This window comes from Perca flavescens, chromosome 16 (assembly GCF_004354835.1).
Source record: "Perca flavescens isolate YP-PL-M2 chromosome 16, PFLA_1.0, whole genome shotgun sequence".
Taxonomy (NCBI): Eukaryota; Metazoa; Chordata; class Actinopteri; order Perciformes; family Percidae; genus Perca; species Perca flavescens.
The window spans coordinates 19,041,209-19,059,148 of record NC_041346.1 but is presented as its reverse complement, the minus strand read 5'-3'; the positions used below and the strand labels follow the sequence as shown (position 1 = coordinate 19,059,148).

The 17,940-nt window shown below is 39.2% G+C and overlaps 3 protein-coding genes across 3 annotated transcripts in view; all 3 read left to right on the top strand.

The window, feature by feature from the left end:
• Positions 1-321: 321 nt before the first annotated feature.
• Positions 322-3,098, top strand: surf2 (surfeit 2). The gene is made up of 6 exons (XM_028601082.1): positions 322-799; positions 943-1,094; positions 1,248-1,351; positions 2,053-2,238; positions 2,433-2,566; positions 2,688-3,098. The coding sequence occupies exons 1-6, from the start codon at positions 725-727 to the stop codon at positions 2,775-2,777; spliced, it is 741 nt and encodes a 246-aa protein (XP_028456883.1). The 5' UTR covers positions 322-724; the 3' UTR covers positions 2,778-3,098.
• A 1,452-nt stretch (positions 3,099-4,550) lies between these two features.
• surf4 (surfeit 4) lies at positions 4,551-12,453 on the top strand. Its single transcript, XM_028601473.1, has 6 exons — positions 4,551-4,843; positions 7,403-7,589; positions 8,353-8,429; positions 8,519-8,562; positions 10,197-10,383; positions 11,139-12,453. The coding sequence occupies exons 1-6, from the start codon at positions 4,796-4,798 to the stop codon at positions 11,403-11,405; spliced, it is 810 nt and encodes a 269-aa protein (XP_028457274.1). The 5' UTR covers positions 4,551-4,795; the 3' UTR covers positions 11,406-12,453.
• A 1,708-nt stretch (positions 12,454-14,161) lies between these two features.
• Positions 14,162-17,940, top strand: part of ass1 (argininosuccinate synthase 1) — a 28,416-nt gene continuing 24,637 nt past the window's right edge. Inside the window, exon 1 of the mRNA XM_028601545.1 lies at positions 14,162-14,417. The gene's annotated coding sequence lies outside the window, so the exon portion shown is untranslated. The remainder of the gene's footprint in view (positions 14,418-17,940) is intronic.

Sequence of the window (17,940 nt, the reverse complement as noted above, 5' to 3'; positions counted from 1 at the left end):
GGGCGGGTTTGTTACGTAACAGCAAAGATTGTTGTAGTAATAAGAAAGAGTACTCATACTGTACGGATAACTTGATGAGTAGTTGAGTTAAAATATATTTACAATACTACACCTCCGAAAATCTTTAAAGCGTTTTTACGTTACTATTACTAGTGCCCGTTTTAGAGCAAGATCAAGTTTTTTTATTTTAAGTTTCTTCCATACCACCGCAGCTTACTTATCGACTACAATTATGGTTTCTGAAAATACGAACAGAGTGGGCTCTCTATTTTTATTCTCCTGCTCTCTGATTCCGAGCTGTCAGAGTCAGCTGACTTAAAGAACCTGATTTAAGCCAATTTACGTTTATTTTTGCATTCATGTTGAGGTTACTGTTGGCATACGTGTAGTTACTATATAAAATACATCTGTGTCATAGTAGCAGATTTATTATATACAGTTATGCTAGTTTGAACTAGTTTGCTCATTTACGCTTGACTCGGTTTAACGACACTCAAATTGATTTAATCAATCAAAGGGTCGCGTTTGATCAATACCACAACAGTGGTTGAAAGGGAAGCTGTATCCTTTCGTCTAAGCTAACCTTCCTGACTTTGGTCACTGGATGGCGCTAAAATATCATGCAAAACAGAGTCTGCGCCTTCGACCCACGTGTAGTCGTTTCCTGTAAGGGGGTGGCCTGATCAACACGCACTGAAAGATTTGTTTTGAAGTGTTTTAAGCTATGGATGAATTACCTACGGACCTCAAAGCCTTTCTTCTTAACCACCCCTTTCTTCACCTTACAGATGGCAAAAAGGTTAGCGAGTTAATGTCATATCACATTACACGAAACACATCGTCGTTCAATTTGATGCTAGCCATATTGCTAACTATCTCACGAGCCATATACTTGTGTACTAAGTGTTGTGAGGGCTACCTCATTTCATTTGTTGTCTTCAGATCAAATGCACTCTGAATGGCCATGAGTTTCCATGCAACCTGGTGGAGCTAGAGAAGTTCACTAAAGGGAAGAAGTATGAGAAACTTAGTGCTGCAGCAGAGTTCAACTACAGCCAGTATGAACCACACGTTGTATCAAGCACAAAACAACCGTAAGGAGACTGTTGGTTACCATTTTGCAAGAGAAACATGTTCCTTATATTACTTGCATGGACATTTCTAACTCCGAAATGGGCTGAATGTGTGAAGCTAATCAGTACATCTGTGTGTAATGTGTTTTCTGATGTCTCTTTTCTGTTTTACAGCAATCAGCTCTTCTGTAAGCTGACCCTCAGACACCTCAACCGGCAGCCGCATCATGTCCTAAGACATGTAAACGGAAAACGCTTCAAGAAAGCCCTCTCCAAATGTCCGTACATTACTTATCTACATGCGTGGCACTTTGTTTTTGTTGTATACGTGAAGTAGTGGGTTTAGTATTCCTTTTGAACAGTGGGGATGTCATACAACCTAGGCCTAAGTCACAGACTTTTAGTGTTATACTCATTATTCAGGAAGGAAATCAAAGCTATCTGGTGTATATCTTCTGATAAAAAAAAAATATATATATTTCCATGGTAACCCTTATCTGCTGAACATAATCTTCCCAATCCGCTTGACCAACGTTTTCATACATTTTGGGATTTTGTTGATTTGTTTTGAATACATTTATAGTATAAGTATATAGTACAAGTATAACCCAATAACACTGCCATAAAGGCAGTTATCTAGTCACAATATTCATCACATAAGGTTTTGATTTCACACTGATCGACTTCTATTTTAGATTTGCACTGTAGTGTTTCTTCTGTTCTTATTAATGTTGCCATTGTAACTTGGTCCTTTTTAAAACTACTTGATAATATCACTAAACTTCAATCGCAGCATTCTTCAGAGTTATATGTTTTGTATTTGTTTATGTATACCAATGACACATTCGTATCAAATCAGAAACCAGTGTTCTATCAGTATTGTCAATATGCAGTCCATATAATACACCGCGGATATGTTGTTTCACAACATTCACACTGTCAATTTGATTACTGACCTGACTGTCTCATTCTGCTCTAGATGAAGAATGTGTGAAGCAAGGGATTGAATTTGTTCCAGCTAGACTCAAGCAGAAAAGGCCCAAAGACATCAGAGAGGAGGTCAATTGGGGGAAGCCCTCAAAACATGGGAACAACGCATTCGAACCCCCATCCAGTGACGAGGATCACAGTGACTCAGAAGACAGCATGAGTGACCTCTACCCTTGTCAGTATCCCACATGCACACAGTGTAGACATCTTTGTCCACTTTTTATTATAATGGTGGTTATGTCTTACTGTATGTCATTGACTTCCCAAGAGTCTGCAGGATTTCGCTCCAGGAAAAACCTAGTGAATTTATTGTGGCTTTTAGGATAGCAGTTTTGCTTTGCTGTAACACTGTTTCATATGTTTCCACAGCCACAATGTTCACTTTAAAAAACGAAGCGGAAGAAAGTATGGAGGGTGACGGGGATAAGGAGGAAGATGACTTCCAAACAGATGAAGACGAGGAAATGGAACTGGATAAGCCGATTCTGCAGAAACGCAAGAAGGTCTGTCAAAATGGGGAATTTTTTTTTTGTGTTTGTTGAATCCAATCAACATTAATAGCTTTCACTAATAGAATTTTCTTTTCCTGACTGACATTAAAGCTGTCATATTTATGTCTTTTAGGTACAGGGTGGTGGTTTTCAGAAGAAATTCAGAAATAACCACTGCAAATCAGGCCGAAAGAAACCTGGGAAAGTGCCCAATGGAAAGTAACAACTGAAACCATTTACGTGTAGTATTTTTATCCTTGGTAATTTGTCAGGGAGCAACACTGCACTTCCAGTTAGTAGTATTCCTTTCTGAGCCAGCCTGACCTTTTGTAAAGGTGAACATCGCTTTGATTTTTCATATTTTCTGCATATGAAAGGTTGTCTGTTTTCCGAGTTGTGATGTTGCACAGTTCCTACGAGGCTGGTTTACGTGAAATGAAAAATGTTAGTGGCTGTGAACGCATCGTTTGACTGGATAAGTTGTATTGTCTGGTTTGCAACCAAGTGTGATTGTATAAAATACACCTCAATTTGGATTTGCAAACATTGTCTGTCTTTTATTTTTTTTTACCACCATTGACAATAGAATGGATAGTAACTCTTGCAGGCTATGAACATATAATTGGACAGAAAAGTGCTAATCATAAAAAGCATTTTATAAATTGTCAATTTTCCAAGAAAAGAAGGCATTGCAGACTAACATGCATCTACTTTTTGTATATTGCATAGTATTTTATAATTTATTTCACTGTTTGATAAACAAGAGGGGGTGTAGACATTTCTCACACAGGACTATATGAGAAAGGTATAGCATGGAAAATAACCACCTTACTTCGCAGTAGCAGGTCATTGCTGATGTAGCTTGCAAACAGTTTTGACAGCTACATCAGCAATTCCATGACAGATTGTTGAGAGGCTTTTATGCTGTAGACAACAGCTCTTCCAGTACCTTAACCCTTGCGTTGTCCTTTGGGTCCTGGTGACCCAAAGGACAAAACAAGGGTTAATGCAGCACCTTAGTGCTTGTTTGTACAGCATTTGGGTCAGCTTAAACTGTGTTTAAATGTAATCTAGAAATAAACTTTACTTACTTACTTTACAAGAGACAGGGTTTAGAGAGCAATTCTCAATAAAGTAAACTAAATGAATGTTTTCACCCAGGATGGACAGATTTTGTCCATAAAATTTTTTTTCTTCATGCATCCAGTAAAGTTTCAGAGAAATTATGCTGCCCCAACACCTATATCAAGACACTGTTTTCTTTTAAGTTATTACTCTTGTGGGTATGCACGTTGTTTTTTAGGCAGTTTGTGTGAAGCATTTTGTTTATGGACGTTACCTTAATTGCCACAAGTGTGGCAATTAAGTTCAACACAATAGCAAAAATAATCCTGTCATCATTTTGCAGGCTGGCTGTTGTGTGAACTGTTTGATTAGTACAGCTCCTACTTGTGTGAAGAAAATTTCCTTTCTTTTTTCATTCATTTATGCATTCAATTATTTAATTTTTAACTCAAAGTGCATTAAAATTCTGATTTAATCATAATTTGAATGCACATCAGACTGGTTGCAAGATGGTTTTCACATACATAACAAGGATTTGGCATTGGTATCTTGGTGCATAACGATAAACATAGTAAAAGAAAAGAAGAAAAAAAACAACTACCACAAAAGCCAAGAATCATAAATAGAAACATTCACTATAAAAAAAGAAAAATATATCAAAAGAGTAGTAGCAGTGAACTAAATGTGCTGTCATCGTCATTTTCTTTAAATAAAGAATTCATTCATTCATCATAAGAGACAAGAGGATTGCACATCTGTCAAAAAAGTGTATCCATATAATCTTGCATGGGTTACATGAGAGTGCATGAACATATCTTAAGGTTTATGGTAAACAAAAAATAATTCAGATGAGGTGGAGGGTATAAACGTGTGCTTCTTTTCATGTGTAAAAGCCGTTAACAACGCTGGGTAGCTAACGTTATGGCAAGCCCTGATCAGTATACGTGGCATACAGCGGTTGCAGTACCATGTAGGGGGGCTCTGTCTCTCTTGTCAAATCGCGGGGCATTGTGGGGCGGAGGCGGCCTTTCTCTGCGTCCAGGCGATCGGGAAATCTTCAAGTAAATAACGTTAACGGGGGGAGGAGCAGTCCGAGCGCAGCCTGCGAAAAATACAACACGTTAAAATTGTGTTGCGCTGAGCTTTAATTATTAAAACTCTTAATATTACACAAATATGGGACAGGAGGATCTCATGAACACAGCCGAAGACGTGGCGGACCAGGTAACTTCAATTTTAGCACGACACTTGTTAGCCGCTGTTAGCATATTAGCTGCTAACTAGTTTCTCTCAGAATATAGCTAGTAGGCTCTTGAGTGTTTCCTCCAACATTGTGACGCCTTTACTTATTGTTTTTACAAGTCCACAGTACATAGCTGACGGCATTAATACGACCCTAAATCAACGCTATAGCTAATTTACTCGTGTTTTAATTTGCATGAGAAATGGTTTAGGTGTTTGGTCCTGTAATGTGTCTCCAGATGGATTAGCTAGCATTATACTTCACACCGACAATGTGAAACTGACATATGTTTGGGGAAGGCCACACTTAACAAGTATAAATATGAATGCCTAGCTACTTCATTATGCCAGCTATTTAGCTTGTCGTCTGTTTCCGTGTGGTTTATAAACAGTATCTCAGCCAGACATCAGTTGTGAAATCACACAGCTTAGACTTAAAGGTATTGGCTAACATTTAGTAATATTGTGTAGCACTCTAATTGTTTGGCATTGCTGGTGGCTTAGGGTTACAGAGTATTTCTAAATCGGAGAAGCATTTGGCTTTCCTAAACTTGGCATCTGTATGTGGCCTTGACAAAGCTGCCCCAGCATACAGTTCACCCCAAAACTCGACGTGAACCTTATCTTCACTTAATAAGTTACGTGCAACAGCTGCCTTTATGTTACGTTAGTTACTGGTATGTCTGTCTTTCTAAGATTTTGTTGTTGCTTCACTGGGTTGTGCACAGATCTATAAGAGGTATGATGAGATATTAAGAGCAGATGTCAGGTCTGTCTGTGACTTATGCTCCTATGTAGACTGTGAAAAAGCCCCAGAAGGTTTTTGTTGTTGTTGTTCTGTCATTTAAAAAGTTACTGTAATCTATCTTATAAGAGGCATGTGCTGCCTGCTGTAGTGTTTGGTGTGTTGGATTCATGGCCTTGTGTTTTTTGCAAGTCAGGCCAGACTATTAATGTTAGCTATCTCCTTGGAAGAGTATTGTCAGTATCTCTTCTAAAGGAGTAGTGTCCATTCAAACATCAAGTCCTTGAGTCAGTTCTGTGTAGGTTTATGGCAGCTGTGTTGACTGAACTCAATCCACATGCCAAAAACTGCACCGCTTCCCTAATGGAATTACAACTGATTGATTTATACACTCTTATCACTAATGCTGTGTATTGTAAAATGTGAACCTGAAATGTCTTTCTTTGTAAGAAACTCTGCAAGGGCAACTCACTCCACCTCACTTAGTGGTCCTGAGCTAACATGTTACTTTACACGTTACTTAACAAAATGGTCTATTTCTAGGCTGTTGCAGCGACCTCAGGCTTGTTAGGATTGGCTCCCAGTTTGTCCATTCATGTCTCACATAGCAGTCATAGTGGGAGTTGGTGGATGCTGATAGGCTGCCGAGCTCTGACAGTGCTGATGTGGACAGCTGAGTAGGCGGGGCATGGGGCAGGTCACTGCACCTCTACTATGTCACTGTACTATGTAAGGATCTGTTCATGACTTATGTTTGAGAGAAGATTGTAGTGTAGTTTCTTGTTTAAACATTTAGCGTACTTCAACTCATAATAATACAATAAGCGTTTAGGGTTTTAACAAAGAGGCACAGCCCTGTTATTGTCTTGAGGTTTGTGGACCACAACAAAACTCCCGCCCTGCACATAGTTCCCTTTTTACACTTGAAATCAATTATGCTCAAATCCAGTTGTATGATCAGTTATTAGATCTTTGTAGCTTTTTTTGCTGTAATATTCAACATGGGTAATCTGGGGAGGGCAGAACATCATGTACAGTCTCACTCCTTTTTTGTTTTTAAATATTTTATTGAGAAAAGTCTCTGTAGTAGTTGTACTGATACTACAAATAATCAGTATTGAAATTTAAATATCAGTTATGTAAGAAACTACCTGACTCAAAATGGATAAAACGAAGAAAAACAACTTATCTACATCCTGTACTTACTTCATGCATTGCATTTACTTCCTTAAACAAAATAACAGGTGGCACGCCATTTGTCATAGCTTTAGGTAATGGCGTGCTCTATCTACAAGGATCCACACTATTTGACAAAAGGACTTCTTTGGGATATGTGTTCATGCAAAGTCTATCGCAGGCAGCAATTCAGCCTTAATGACTACTGTTTCGACATTCACTTAGCATTGCAATTGCATTCTACTACGACTAGTGGGTTAATTCCTATCCCTATAATTGACAATGTAAATAATAATTAGTAGCAGTCATGATTTCTTCTTTTTTTTTTTTTTTTTTTTTTTTTTCATTCTTTAGACTAGACACTATTTAGAGAGCTGTTTGGGTAGCAGCAGGTCAGAACATGGCTGGGTTTTTCAAAAGGAGTCTTTATGGGAATCTTGTTTAAATTTAGTTGTGTTACAGCTTGGTGACCCAGTAATGTTGTTTCTCAGTTATGCTGTTGTAAGCTAGCCTTGTAACGCCTCAGAAAACACATCCTTTGATTGTTCTTCTTTGCCGTTCAAGACATCCTTTTTCTTGTCAATCACTCATTTCTCCTCTTCTTTCCCTCTGTGGCCCAGTTCCTGCGGTTAACCAAACATTACCTGCCCCACCTGGCGCGTCTCTGTCTCATCAGCACCTTCCTGGAAGATGGCATCCGCATGTGGTTTCAGTGGAATGAGCAGAGAGACTACATTGAGGCGACTTGGAGCTGTGGCTACTTCCTGGCTACCTGCTTTGTGCTGCTTAACTTGATAGGACAGCTGGGTAAGTGAATGGGAGGCAGTGCACCATCAGGTCATGGTCCAGACATGAGATGAGTCAACTCATATTTTACTGTAGTAGGAAGTTACATGTTTTTGTAATAAACCATAATGCTGATTAGTGAGGTCAGGGGAGACTGGTAAGACTTGTTGAAGGAAGCCAAGAGGCAGCCCACTTGTCCATGAATGAAAGTATTGCAGCGTATGCGAAAATGTATCTGTGAGCTCCTTGAACTTTGAAGCAGATGGGCTGTAAGAGCAGAAGTTTGCAACTGATGAAGGCATCACCCAAAATGTAGCAGAAGACAGAAAACGTCAAGTAGATGTCAGGTTCCATTCTTCATTCACGTTAGGGCCAGAATATGAAGCTACATACTGTAATCAGGATAGCATGATGGGTGAAGTTTGAAAATTTGCCCTAGCAGTAATATGGTGTCTGTTGAGACAAGCTGAAGCTGACAGTCTATCCAATCCTTGGACCTACCCTGCCATGTGTTTTGGCGACCATATTATATGGTCATAAGTCTTCTGGCAGTTAATAAGCCTGAAACTGTAAACTAAATACTTTTCTGCAAAAAAAAAACAGAATATGTTGACAAGTGTATTAGCAAGGGAAATGTGTTATTTTACTCAAATGACACTACTGATAATGATAATTGTTTTTAATTCAGATAACATGACAAATGATGATGCTATTTGTCATTGTAAATAAAACAAAGTGTGCTGCAGCCACAATCACCATAACTTTGTTGTGTGTGTCCTACCAGGTGGTTGTGTCCTAATCCTCAGTAGAAATTTTGTACAGTATGCCTGCTTTGGATTATTTGGCATCATAGCGCTACAGGTGAGAACAATTACATTATAATGACATTTTTAATGTACACAACCGTTATGTTTTTGTATCTGACCTGGAATTTTTTTTTTCCCCACTAGACTGTTGCATACAGCATTTTATGGGACCTCAAATTTTTGATGAGGTAAGTGTCACTCTGTGTAGGTTTATCTTTTGTTTTAAAAACTAAATTTGGATATGCTTGTTGTTAATCTCACACTGACAGGTGGTTTCTGATATTAAGTTTGGAATTTCACTGCTTATGATCCTAGATAAAAAACTATCTTAAAGGTGCAATATGTAATACTGACAGCTAGTGTTTAAAATAGTTATTGCAGTACAAATTCAAAATACTGGAGAGATTTGTCTACCCCGCTCCCTCCTCCCCAGACTAAAAGTTCAGAGGTTGCCAGGCTAAGACCGGAAGAATCCATAGTCTCGCTTTGCCAGACCCTCCTCCAAAGTGCGCTGAAGGAGCATCCACAGCATTGTTGCTAGACACTTGTCTGACATAGCCAGACATTGCTACACAGCACAGCAGAGTAGCGTACCGTTAGATGCTGGCTATATTAACAGTCATAGAAGCCCGTGCTCACGCAGAGCTCTGTACCCAACTGACAGGCACACTTTTTCGTCTTAGAATTACGGTAGGAACTGCAAAAAAAACACAACAACCTCACTGTCCTCTCCACTCAACGGACAGACACACTTCCTAGGCTTAGAATTACAGTAGGAACCGCTAAAAATAACTACCTTGCCGTTTTCTCCTCCCAACTGAACACACTTTATTGGCTTAGAATTGCGGCAACAATCGCTAAACGCACTGCAAACTCACGGTCCTCTCTTCCCAATTTACAGCCCCCCTCTCTTGGCTTAAAATAACTCACCATTTTTCGGCTGCGGCCACTGAACAGGCTACACGTTGTAAACAGCTGTGGCCCGTTTGCCTGGTTCTCCGGTAACGTTAGCAGGGTTAGTGTGGCGGCGTTAGCCAGGACCAGTCAGGATCACTTTACTGGCTGTGTTTCAATTTGTTTTTGCGAGTTACCAACTCGGGTACTCTAGCTATATAATTCAATGTGAGTACACCAATTCCCGTTCGTTTGTTTGCTGCTTTCATGGCTAACGTTACAGCTGTAGCGTGCTGGGTTTACGTTTTTACAGGTATATGTATATCTGGCAACCCGGCCTGGCTGTCAAACTGGGCAGTTGATAACAACACACAGGCCAAAACACAAACAGAAAGTCTGTTACGGAACGGAAATTTCAAAAGGAGAAAATACTAGTATTAGCATTGTTGTTGGAAACAATAGTATTTCAATTTAGCATATTTCCTTGATATCTGACACATTGTGGTCCTTTTTGGATTTATTACAGTACCTATATTGGACCTTTTAATTAATTTGACAGCTTGTAGTGCTTTTTCTGCAGCAATGCAAATTTTCATTTGCAAGCAGACACCAACAATTACACTGAACAAGACCTGTGATTTATTTAATTGACAGGCCAGATGAGTCGTAGGCCATCAGAGAAATCCCTTAAATACTGAAAAAATAAACTGATGCATTGATATTGAGAAGAACACGTGGTTGCAACCATACTGAACATCCTCATTCCAGTCAGTAATGAGGTCATGATCAGATGAGATTACAATTTGGCAATCGGCCTCAACAAACCTGGTTGTACTGTATACACTCTGTATTCCAGACATGTTGCGCTTGTATGACTGCAGGTCTGACAAGCACTGTCCAAAAATAACCATCTTCTCTCCTCTCCCAGAAACCTGGCCCTAGGAGGTGGTCTGCTCCTGCTGCTGGCCGAGTCTCGTTCGGAAGGAAAGAGCATGTTTGCTGGAGTTCCCTCCATGGGAGAGAGTTCGCCAAAGCAGTACATGCAGCTGGGTGGTCGAGTACTGCTAGTGCTCATGTTCATGACTCTGCTGCACTTTGACTCCAACTTCTTCTCTGTAAGTACTGACAACAACAACTCCCTCATTCAACACTGATGGATATTTCATCATAAAGACCAATGCTATGCCACCACATACATACGAACACAAACGTAATCTTAATTAGATTTAGACTTAAATGAGAAATTCAACCTTTTGGAAAATGCACTTATTTGCTTTCTTTCAGAGAGTTTATGCTAAGATAATATAATTTGCTATAATTAGCATAAAGACTGGAAGCAGGGGGAAATGGCTAGCCTGGCTCTTTCCAATGGTAACAAAAGCCACCTTACTAACACCTTTTTAAAGTTCACTAATTAACACAGTATATCTTGTTTGTTTAATCTGTACAGAAAACAAAGTTTTGGGGATTTATGGGAGGGATATATTCTGGAATATTTAGGAAGACAGGTAGAAGAAGTAGCTGTTATTTGCCTTTACCTACGTAGTTATTATATCCATGGTACTGATGATTATTTGTCAAATAGTCAACCCTACAATTTTTGTTGCAATATCGAGGTATTTGATCCAGACTATTGTGATATTTGATTTTCTTTATACCCCTCAAAACAAATCCGATATACTAAAGTTACTGTCATGCATTTTCCAGTGTACCACAACCTTTCAGCTGAGTTCTATTCATTTAAGTACAGCAGGTTTCTGCAAATGATCTTGCAGACGTTAAACTTGCTTGTCAGTCGGTAGCCCACTTGTTATGACCACATACTGTAAAGTGCAAATCTTCACCCACCTACTTTAACATTCTTCCACAGATCCTGCAGAACATGGTTGGAACTGCACTCATCATCCTGGTGGCCATTGGCTTCAAAACCAAGCTGGCGGCGTTGACCCTCGTCGTGTGGCTTCTGGCCATCAACGTTTACTTCAACGCCTTCTGGACCGTCCCCGCCTACAAGCCCATGCATGACTTCCTCAAGTACGACTTCTTCCAGACCACCTCGGTCATCGGCGGCCTGCTGTTGGTGGTGGCACTTGGACCTGGTGGAGTGTCCATGGATGAGAAAAAGAAAGAGTGGTAGGCAAAGGGGGTTAAGATAAGAGGATTGCACAGCACCACTAACTTCCCCCACCGACTGGGACACAAAGACCCTCCCTCTCCTCCAGTTCCCCCCCGCCAGGGTACACAGTTTTTTTTTCTATCTTATTTTTTTATTTGGCCAAATCCACAGACACCACCTCATCCATATATGGATGAGTTTTTTTTATATTTTCCTCCAAACTGCTGTTTTGGGTTTTTAGTTGAACATTTATATTATGCCAGATTTTTTTTTTGAAACCCTTCTTGTACCACCTCCTCTTCTTCATAACAAGAATAAAAAAGCCCATGTATGTCATAGTGCAAGGTTAACAACAAATGAATGAAAAATGGAAGAAAAGATGCATTTGTTCTGCGTGCATAAGGAATGAAAATAATTTATTGTATTTTATGGGTGTTGTACCATGAGTTATAATAGATTGGCGTTCATATTTTCTGAATAAAACCGGCAAATTGGATGGAGTGCAGCAGTCTGGGTCCCTCCCCCATGGATGCTGGTCTTTTTCTGCCGTTGGATCTTGGAGTGTCTGAGACTTACTCACCATATCGAACATGGGCTGATTTGACAGCAACTCGCCTTGACTCTCCAGGTTTCATCTCTCCTCTTTTTTTTTTTTTTTTTTTCTCTGACAACCTAGCTTTTCAATACATCTGTACACCTTCATTCTCAACTGACTCTTGTTCATGGGTGAGTCAAATGTGGGGGTGGGGGGTCGTGTACATTGTATACAAAGTGGTGGATTGCAGTCGTGCTTGATTGAAATTTTCAACACAATTGTTAGCTCCAGGACTTGTTATTGGGCACTTTGTACTGTACGTCTTTGGCAAATGCCTACCTAATGAACTGTATATGATCGGGGATAATAGGGGGGGAGGAGGCTCAACGTTTGTGAAACACCATATTCTGAGATCCAGAAAAGCAAAGAGGACTAAACAAAGTCACTAGCCATCCGTGCATCAGAGCCTCAGTGTTTGTGCCCTGTATAAGAAAAATAAAAAAATATTCAGTGTATTGAATTTTCAGAACTTTATATTGTATTTTTGATCATTTGTTTTTTGATTTTGAAAGTTTATGGCGAAGAAATAAAAATATAAAGTTGCTTCTCTCTGTCAAGGTTTTTAGCTCTTATGATGTTCTCAGAGACTGAAGTACATTGGTGGACCGGATACTCAAAATAACAATAATAAACAATTATCTTACTATGGAGTATGGACATACAGTATAGTAAAGTCTTTGTGAGGAGCTGTTGGGTATCACAGAAAATGGTATGAAAGGTTCAAAGACATTGTTTTGCCATACTGAATGGTACCTACATAAGAATGAAACACACCCTTATGTAAGTGACACTGCGAGGTTTACTGCAATTCATCAGCATCATTTCAAGTCACTTTGATAAAATAAGATGTGGGACAGAGTATGATGACATTGCTACGTACATAGCATCTGAAGATGGATGTTTGTGTCATGTGGCAGTATGCTTGTGTTATTGCTGCCATGATGGAAAAAACTTTTGTGTGTGTTTACAGTGTTACCTGTTGAAAGACATTCTGATAAACTGAGCTACTTGAATATATAACTTTTTTAAAGATACAATGAACTTAAATATACAGCTCTTACTATGAACTTGCATGAACTGACCAGGTACTCTCTATAAAAGGTTAGGGTTAATGCAATTATGTAGACCTAAGCAGGGAAGTGTTCCAAACTTACCTGGCGTAACAGGTGAGTTATCACCTGTAATAAATAAATACAATGTAATTGTGCACTAGAATAAGAGTATTTATTGCACTAGTATGAATGTAATTATTGCACTAAATAATGTAATTATTGCATGATCTACAAGGTTTGTAGCACCATCCACAAACCAAATGCTGGTAAAATATGCAAATCGGTGGTAACTTATTGATTGGCTGGTACACTTTGAACATTCTCTAGCCATTTAGCTGGTGGACAAAAAAGTTCATTTTGAACCCTGTTTGTCCTTGAAGGACAGACAACATATTGCAAATGAGGGGTCATTCAACCCTTGTTGGACATAAGTGGGCTTATAGCCCAGGGAAAGAGACAGTTGCCATGTCTGGTGGTCTATGTTTTTATGGTCCTGTAGCACCTGCCAACAGGTCAAACAGGTGGTGTCCAGGATGAGAAGTCTTTTAGAATGTTTTTGGTTCTGCAGAAACAGCAGGAACTATAGAGTATATGGAGCCATTGAGAAAATATGAATGAAATATAGGAAATAATACATACTATTCTTTTCAAGCCTATGTCTATGTGTGTATACAACAACAGTGGATACAAGCATGCTAGCATGTACATGTTATACATGTCTAACTGTCAAAAAGCTTACTATTGACAGCAACTCAGTTTTTCTAATTTAGGCCTTTTTCTTTGCATGTTTAAAGCTGTAAGGGCTTTAAGGACTTCTCATATTTTCTCGTAGAATGTATTGGTTAGATGTTCTTTATGTGTATTGGTCTTTAAAGACACATAGCCCAATATAAATGTACTTATACTTTTGATACTTCTGTACTTTTACTTAATTAGGATTTTGATTGAAACCTTGAATGGAGTAGTTTCACATTAATGTATTGGTACTTGTACATATGTAAAGTAAAGTATCTGAATTCTTCCAGTAGGCTACTGCTCGGATATTTGGTATTGCATTTCCATAAAGTAATAGAGATTGATTAAAACAGAAATGGTCAAATTTGAAGCCAGGATATATTGACTTTAGGTCATAGTATGGGTCAGGCTTCAAACACGCTGCATCCCACAATTTCCATAATGCATCTTTCATTTGTAAACATCAGTGTTAAGGACAACGTGAGTAACGGATGATGCAATGTGAGTTGCACCAGTCAGACCGCAGCAGCCATCAGCAGTGAACCGAACACGCTGCCGCTGCTTTTCCACTCCTCACCGACCGATCAACAGCCAGCGTCTCCGGATAACGTTTATTTATAACGTTTATTTATCTCACAAAGCCACTCTTTCGTAAGTACAACCAACTTCTTTGTATCAGTCAGCCACAGCAGCGACACGGATTGATTTTTACTGGGCTTTAAGTAACGTTTCGTCACGAGGGTTTCAACTTGCATGGTAACAGGTGGTAACCATTGACTGGGGGTATAGCCTACAATTGTGGCAAAATACATAGCTAGCGGTAACTAGCTAGCTACGCAGTTTGTGATGTAGCGTTAGCTAGTTAGTTAGGTAGCTACCCCTGCGTTAGTTTGGCTAATTAGTGCACATCGGCGGCGCGCCACTAGCCTATCTATTTAATACAGTATGGGTACAGTAACACATTGGTTATAATACATGATGAACACAAACTGGGCTTAAATTGAAATAAATCCCATCAAAATTGTTTCCCCGTGTTGCAAACAGAATCAATCAATCAATCATGCAGCCTTTATTCGTTTGCCACTTTTCGTAAGACAAAGTGCTTTACATAATCCACATAGTGGCCTTTTAATTAATAAAATACATACTAACATTCACTAAAAATAACAACAGGCGCTGAGGAAATTTACAGTAAGGAAACGCCATAGTGTTGAAGTTAAAAAGTTAAAACCCGGCTTATGTTTTAAAAACAATGTACTTGCTAGATCTAATCAAATAACTACACTGATTAGCATTGGTCCGGCTCACACCGTCTGTAGCTTCTAAAGATTTAATCAGGTCATGTCTGACATTTAGCATATGAAGAAGACTCATTGTCCCCACAGGAAAGGTAACTATTGTTTCTGGTTTTGGGGAGCCACTCCCTGCAGGGCCAGACGTGATTAGAAAAAAAGAAATGCAAACTCCGCAAACTTGAACAGAATCGGCACTACCATGTGAAACGACCTTTGTCTGTGACCTGGGGTAAACCTAAAATCAGAGGTGTGTCTTTAATCAGAGACCACCAATTCCACAGGAATATAATTCGGAAATGGGGTGATTTCGGCACTTCAATCTGTGACCCCGACAGGGGAAGCACGTTGAAGTCCGCATTGTTTGTCATTTCTCAGGACTGTTCTTTTGTAACTCCGCAAGGAGAAGCATGAGATCAGTCCGCTGTCAGCTGCAGTGTTTTATGTTTTATGTTTGATTGTGTTTTGTCTTTTCGTTTTCATGCAGTTTCATTAAACCTTTTGCTTAACTTTCAATTCGACCCCAGCCTCTCCTCCTTCCTCCAGAAATCAGAACGAACACGTCTTTTAGATAATTCATAACAATAGGCAGGATTAAAAATAGATAAAAACTCCAACTTGGTATATACCAACATACACCAAGTAGGCCTAAAACAGGCTAAAATGCATCTACAGACATACAGACAGATAGATAGATAGATAGATAGATAGATAGATAGATAGATAGATAGATAGGTTGATTGAGTGATTGATTGATTGATTGATTGATTGAAAGCCAGACTAAAAAGGTAGGTCTTTAGTTTGCTTTTAAAACTAGCAACATTCTCTGCTGCCCTCAGGAAGGCTGTGGGCCATAGTTAGAAGGATGTCTCACCATGGGTTTTAGTTTTTACTTGAGGGATAATTACAATAATTACAAGGCCATTACCAGATGACCTGAAGGTTAGCTTAGCATGACATTTTTCTTCTCTGAAAATGTTGTTTTACCACTTAAGCACTCAGGGAGGGACATTAACAATACTACAAAAAAATGTATTTCTTATCCTCTCTCTCTGGCATTAAACACACATTGGGCAAAACATGGGATGTATATGCCATAACTCCTCCTTGCGTCACTTAAACGTTTGATTTAGGAAGTGAGGAAATCATGTCATCATCCTCAAATTTTTATTTCAAGCTGAAGTACATTCAAGTGGGACAAGTTTTAGATTAGATTAGATTCAACTTTATTGTCATTGCACAAGTAAGGACAACCAGCATAACAAAATGCAGTTTAACATCTAACCAAGTAGTGCAATCATTAAAAAGTGATTTTTCTTTATAAGTGATGTAGCTGAGTTTCTTAGGTTGCAAAAAGTTTAAATTGACTACCAGTAGCGTTTAAAAAAGGAACACAGGATAAGCAATTATTAATTTTTAAGAAATATATAACACTGGTAGCTAGAAATGACAAAATGTGCTACCTTGCTGTAAAGCACTTTTATCAAGGAAACGCCTAGAAATCTAGATGCACCCTAGCGGGTCTGGCTTGTCGGGCTACCTAACCTCTGCATTTCCTCCTCAGCTGGACTAGCGACTAATATAATTGCCTCCCTGCGGTCTCTTCTCTGCTGCCACTCCACAGCATCTCTACCTGTTGGACTGAACTAGCGGGTCTGGCTTATCAGGCTACCTAACCTCAGCATTTCCTCCTCAACTGGACTAGCGACTAATATAATCTGAACGATTTTGAAAAATAATCTAATTGCAATTTTTTTCACCAGTATTGCGATTGCGATTTAATATACGATTATTTTTTAAGCTCTTTGTCTTCTGTATTATTCAACAAAGACAAGCAATAAATCATTGTATAGTATGAACAACACAAGATTAGATAGATTAAACAAACTGTTCTTTCCTCGAGGCCAGGCCTGTATGTGATGATGAAATTAGGTGATGCATGAATTTATATGAATGACATCTTTTATTTAACTACTTCAATCACAGTAGTATATTGAGCACTGACCTAAACATAACTAAACACCAAACATTCATATGAAAGTCAGAAACAAATCGCACAAACTAAAGAACAACACACAGCCATTAATGTCTAAACCACTGGCAACAAAAGTGAGTACACCCCTATGTTAAATTCCCATGGAGGCAGATTTTTATTTTTAAAGGCCAGTTATTTCATGGATCCAGGATACTATGCATCCTGATAAAGTTCCCTTGGCCTTTGGAATTATAATAGCCCCACATCATCACATACCCTTCACCATACCTAGAGATTGGCATGGTTTTATGTCAGTTAACCTAATAGCTGGTTTGATTTGCATTGAGAGATGATTTTATGGAAAGTACTCCATGCCAGCCCTGAAATCACCTCTGTTTCCGAATTATATTCCTGTGGAATTGTGGGTGTTTCATTGAATGAAAACTCTCCCAGGATAAGGACACAACTCTGAATTCAGGTTTACTCCAGGTCACAGACAAAGGTCGTGCCAATTCTATTCAACTTTACAGAGATATGCATTTCCTTTATTCTAATCAAGTCAGCCCAACAGGGGATGGCTCTCAAAGCTGAACAATAGGTCTCCTTGTGTGGGGACAAAGAGCTTCTACCTTTATGCTAAATAACAGACATGACTTATTCAGTTCTTTAGAAGCTAGAGAAGGTGTGAGCCAGACAAATGCTAATTAAGTGTGGTGTGATGCAATTGGTATTGATTCAGTGTTCAATCGTTCAGCCCTAATATAATTGCCTCCCTGCTGTCTCTTCTCTGCTGCCACTCCACAGCTTCTCTACCTGTTGGACTGAACTAGCGGGTCTGGCTTGTCAGGCTACCTAACCTCAGCATTTCGTCCTCAGCTGGACTAGTGACCTATATAATCGCATCCCT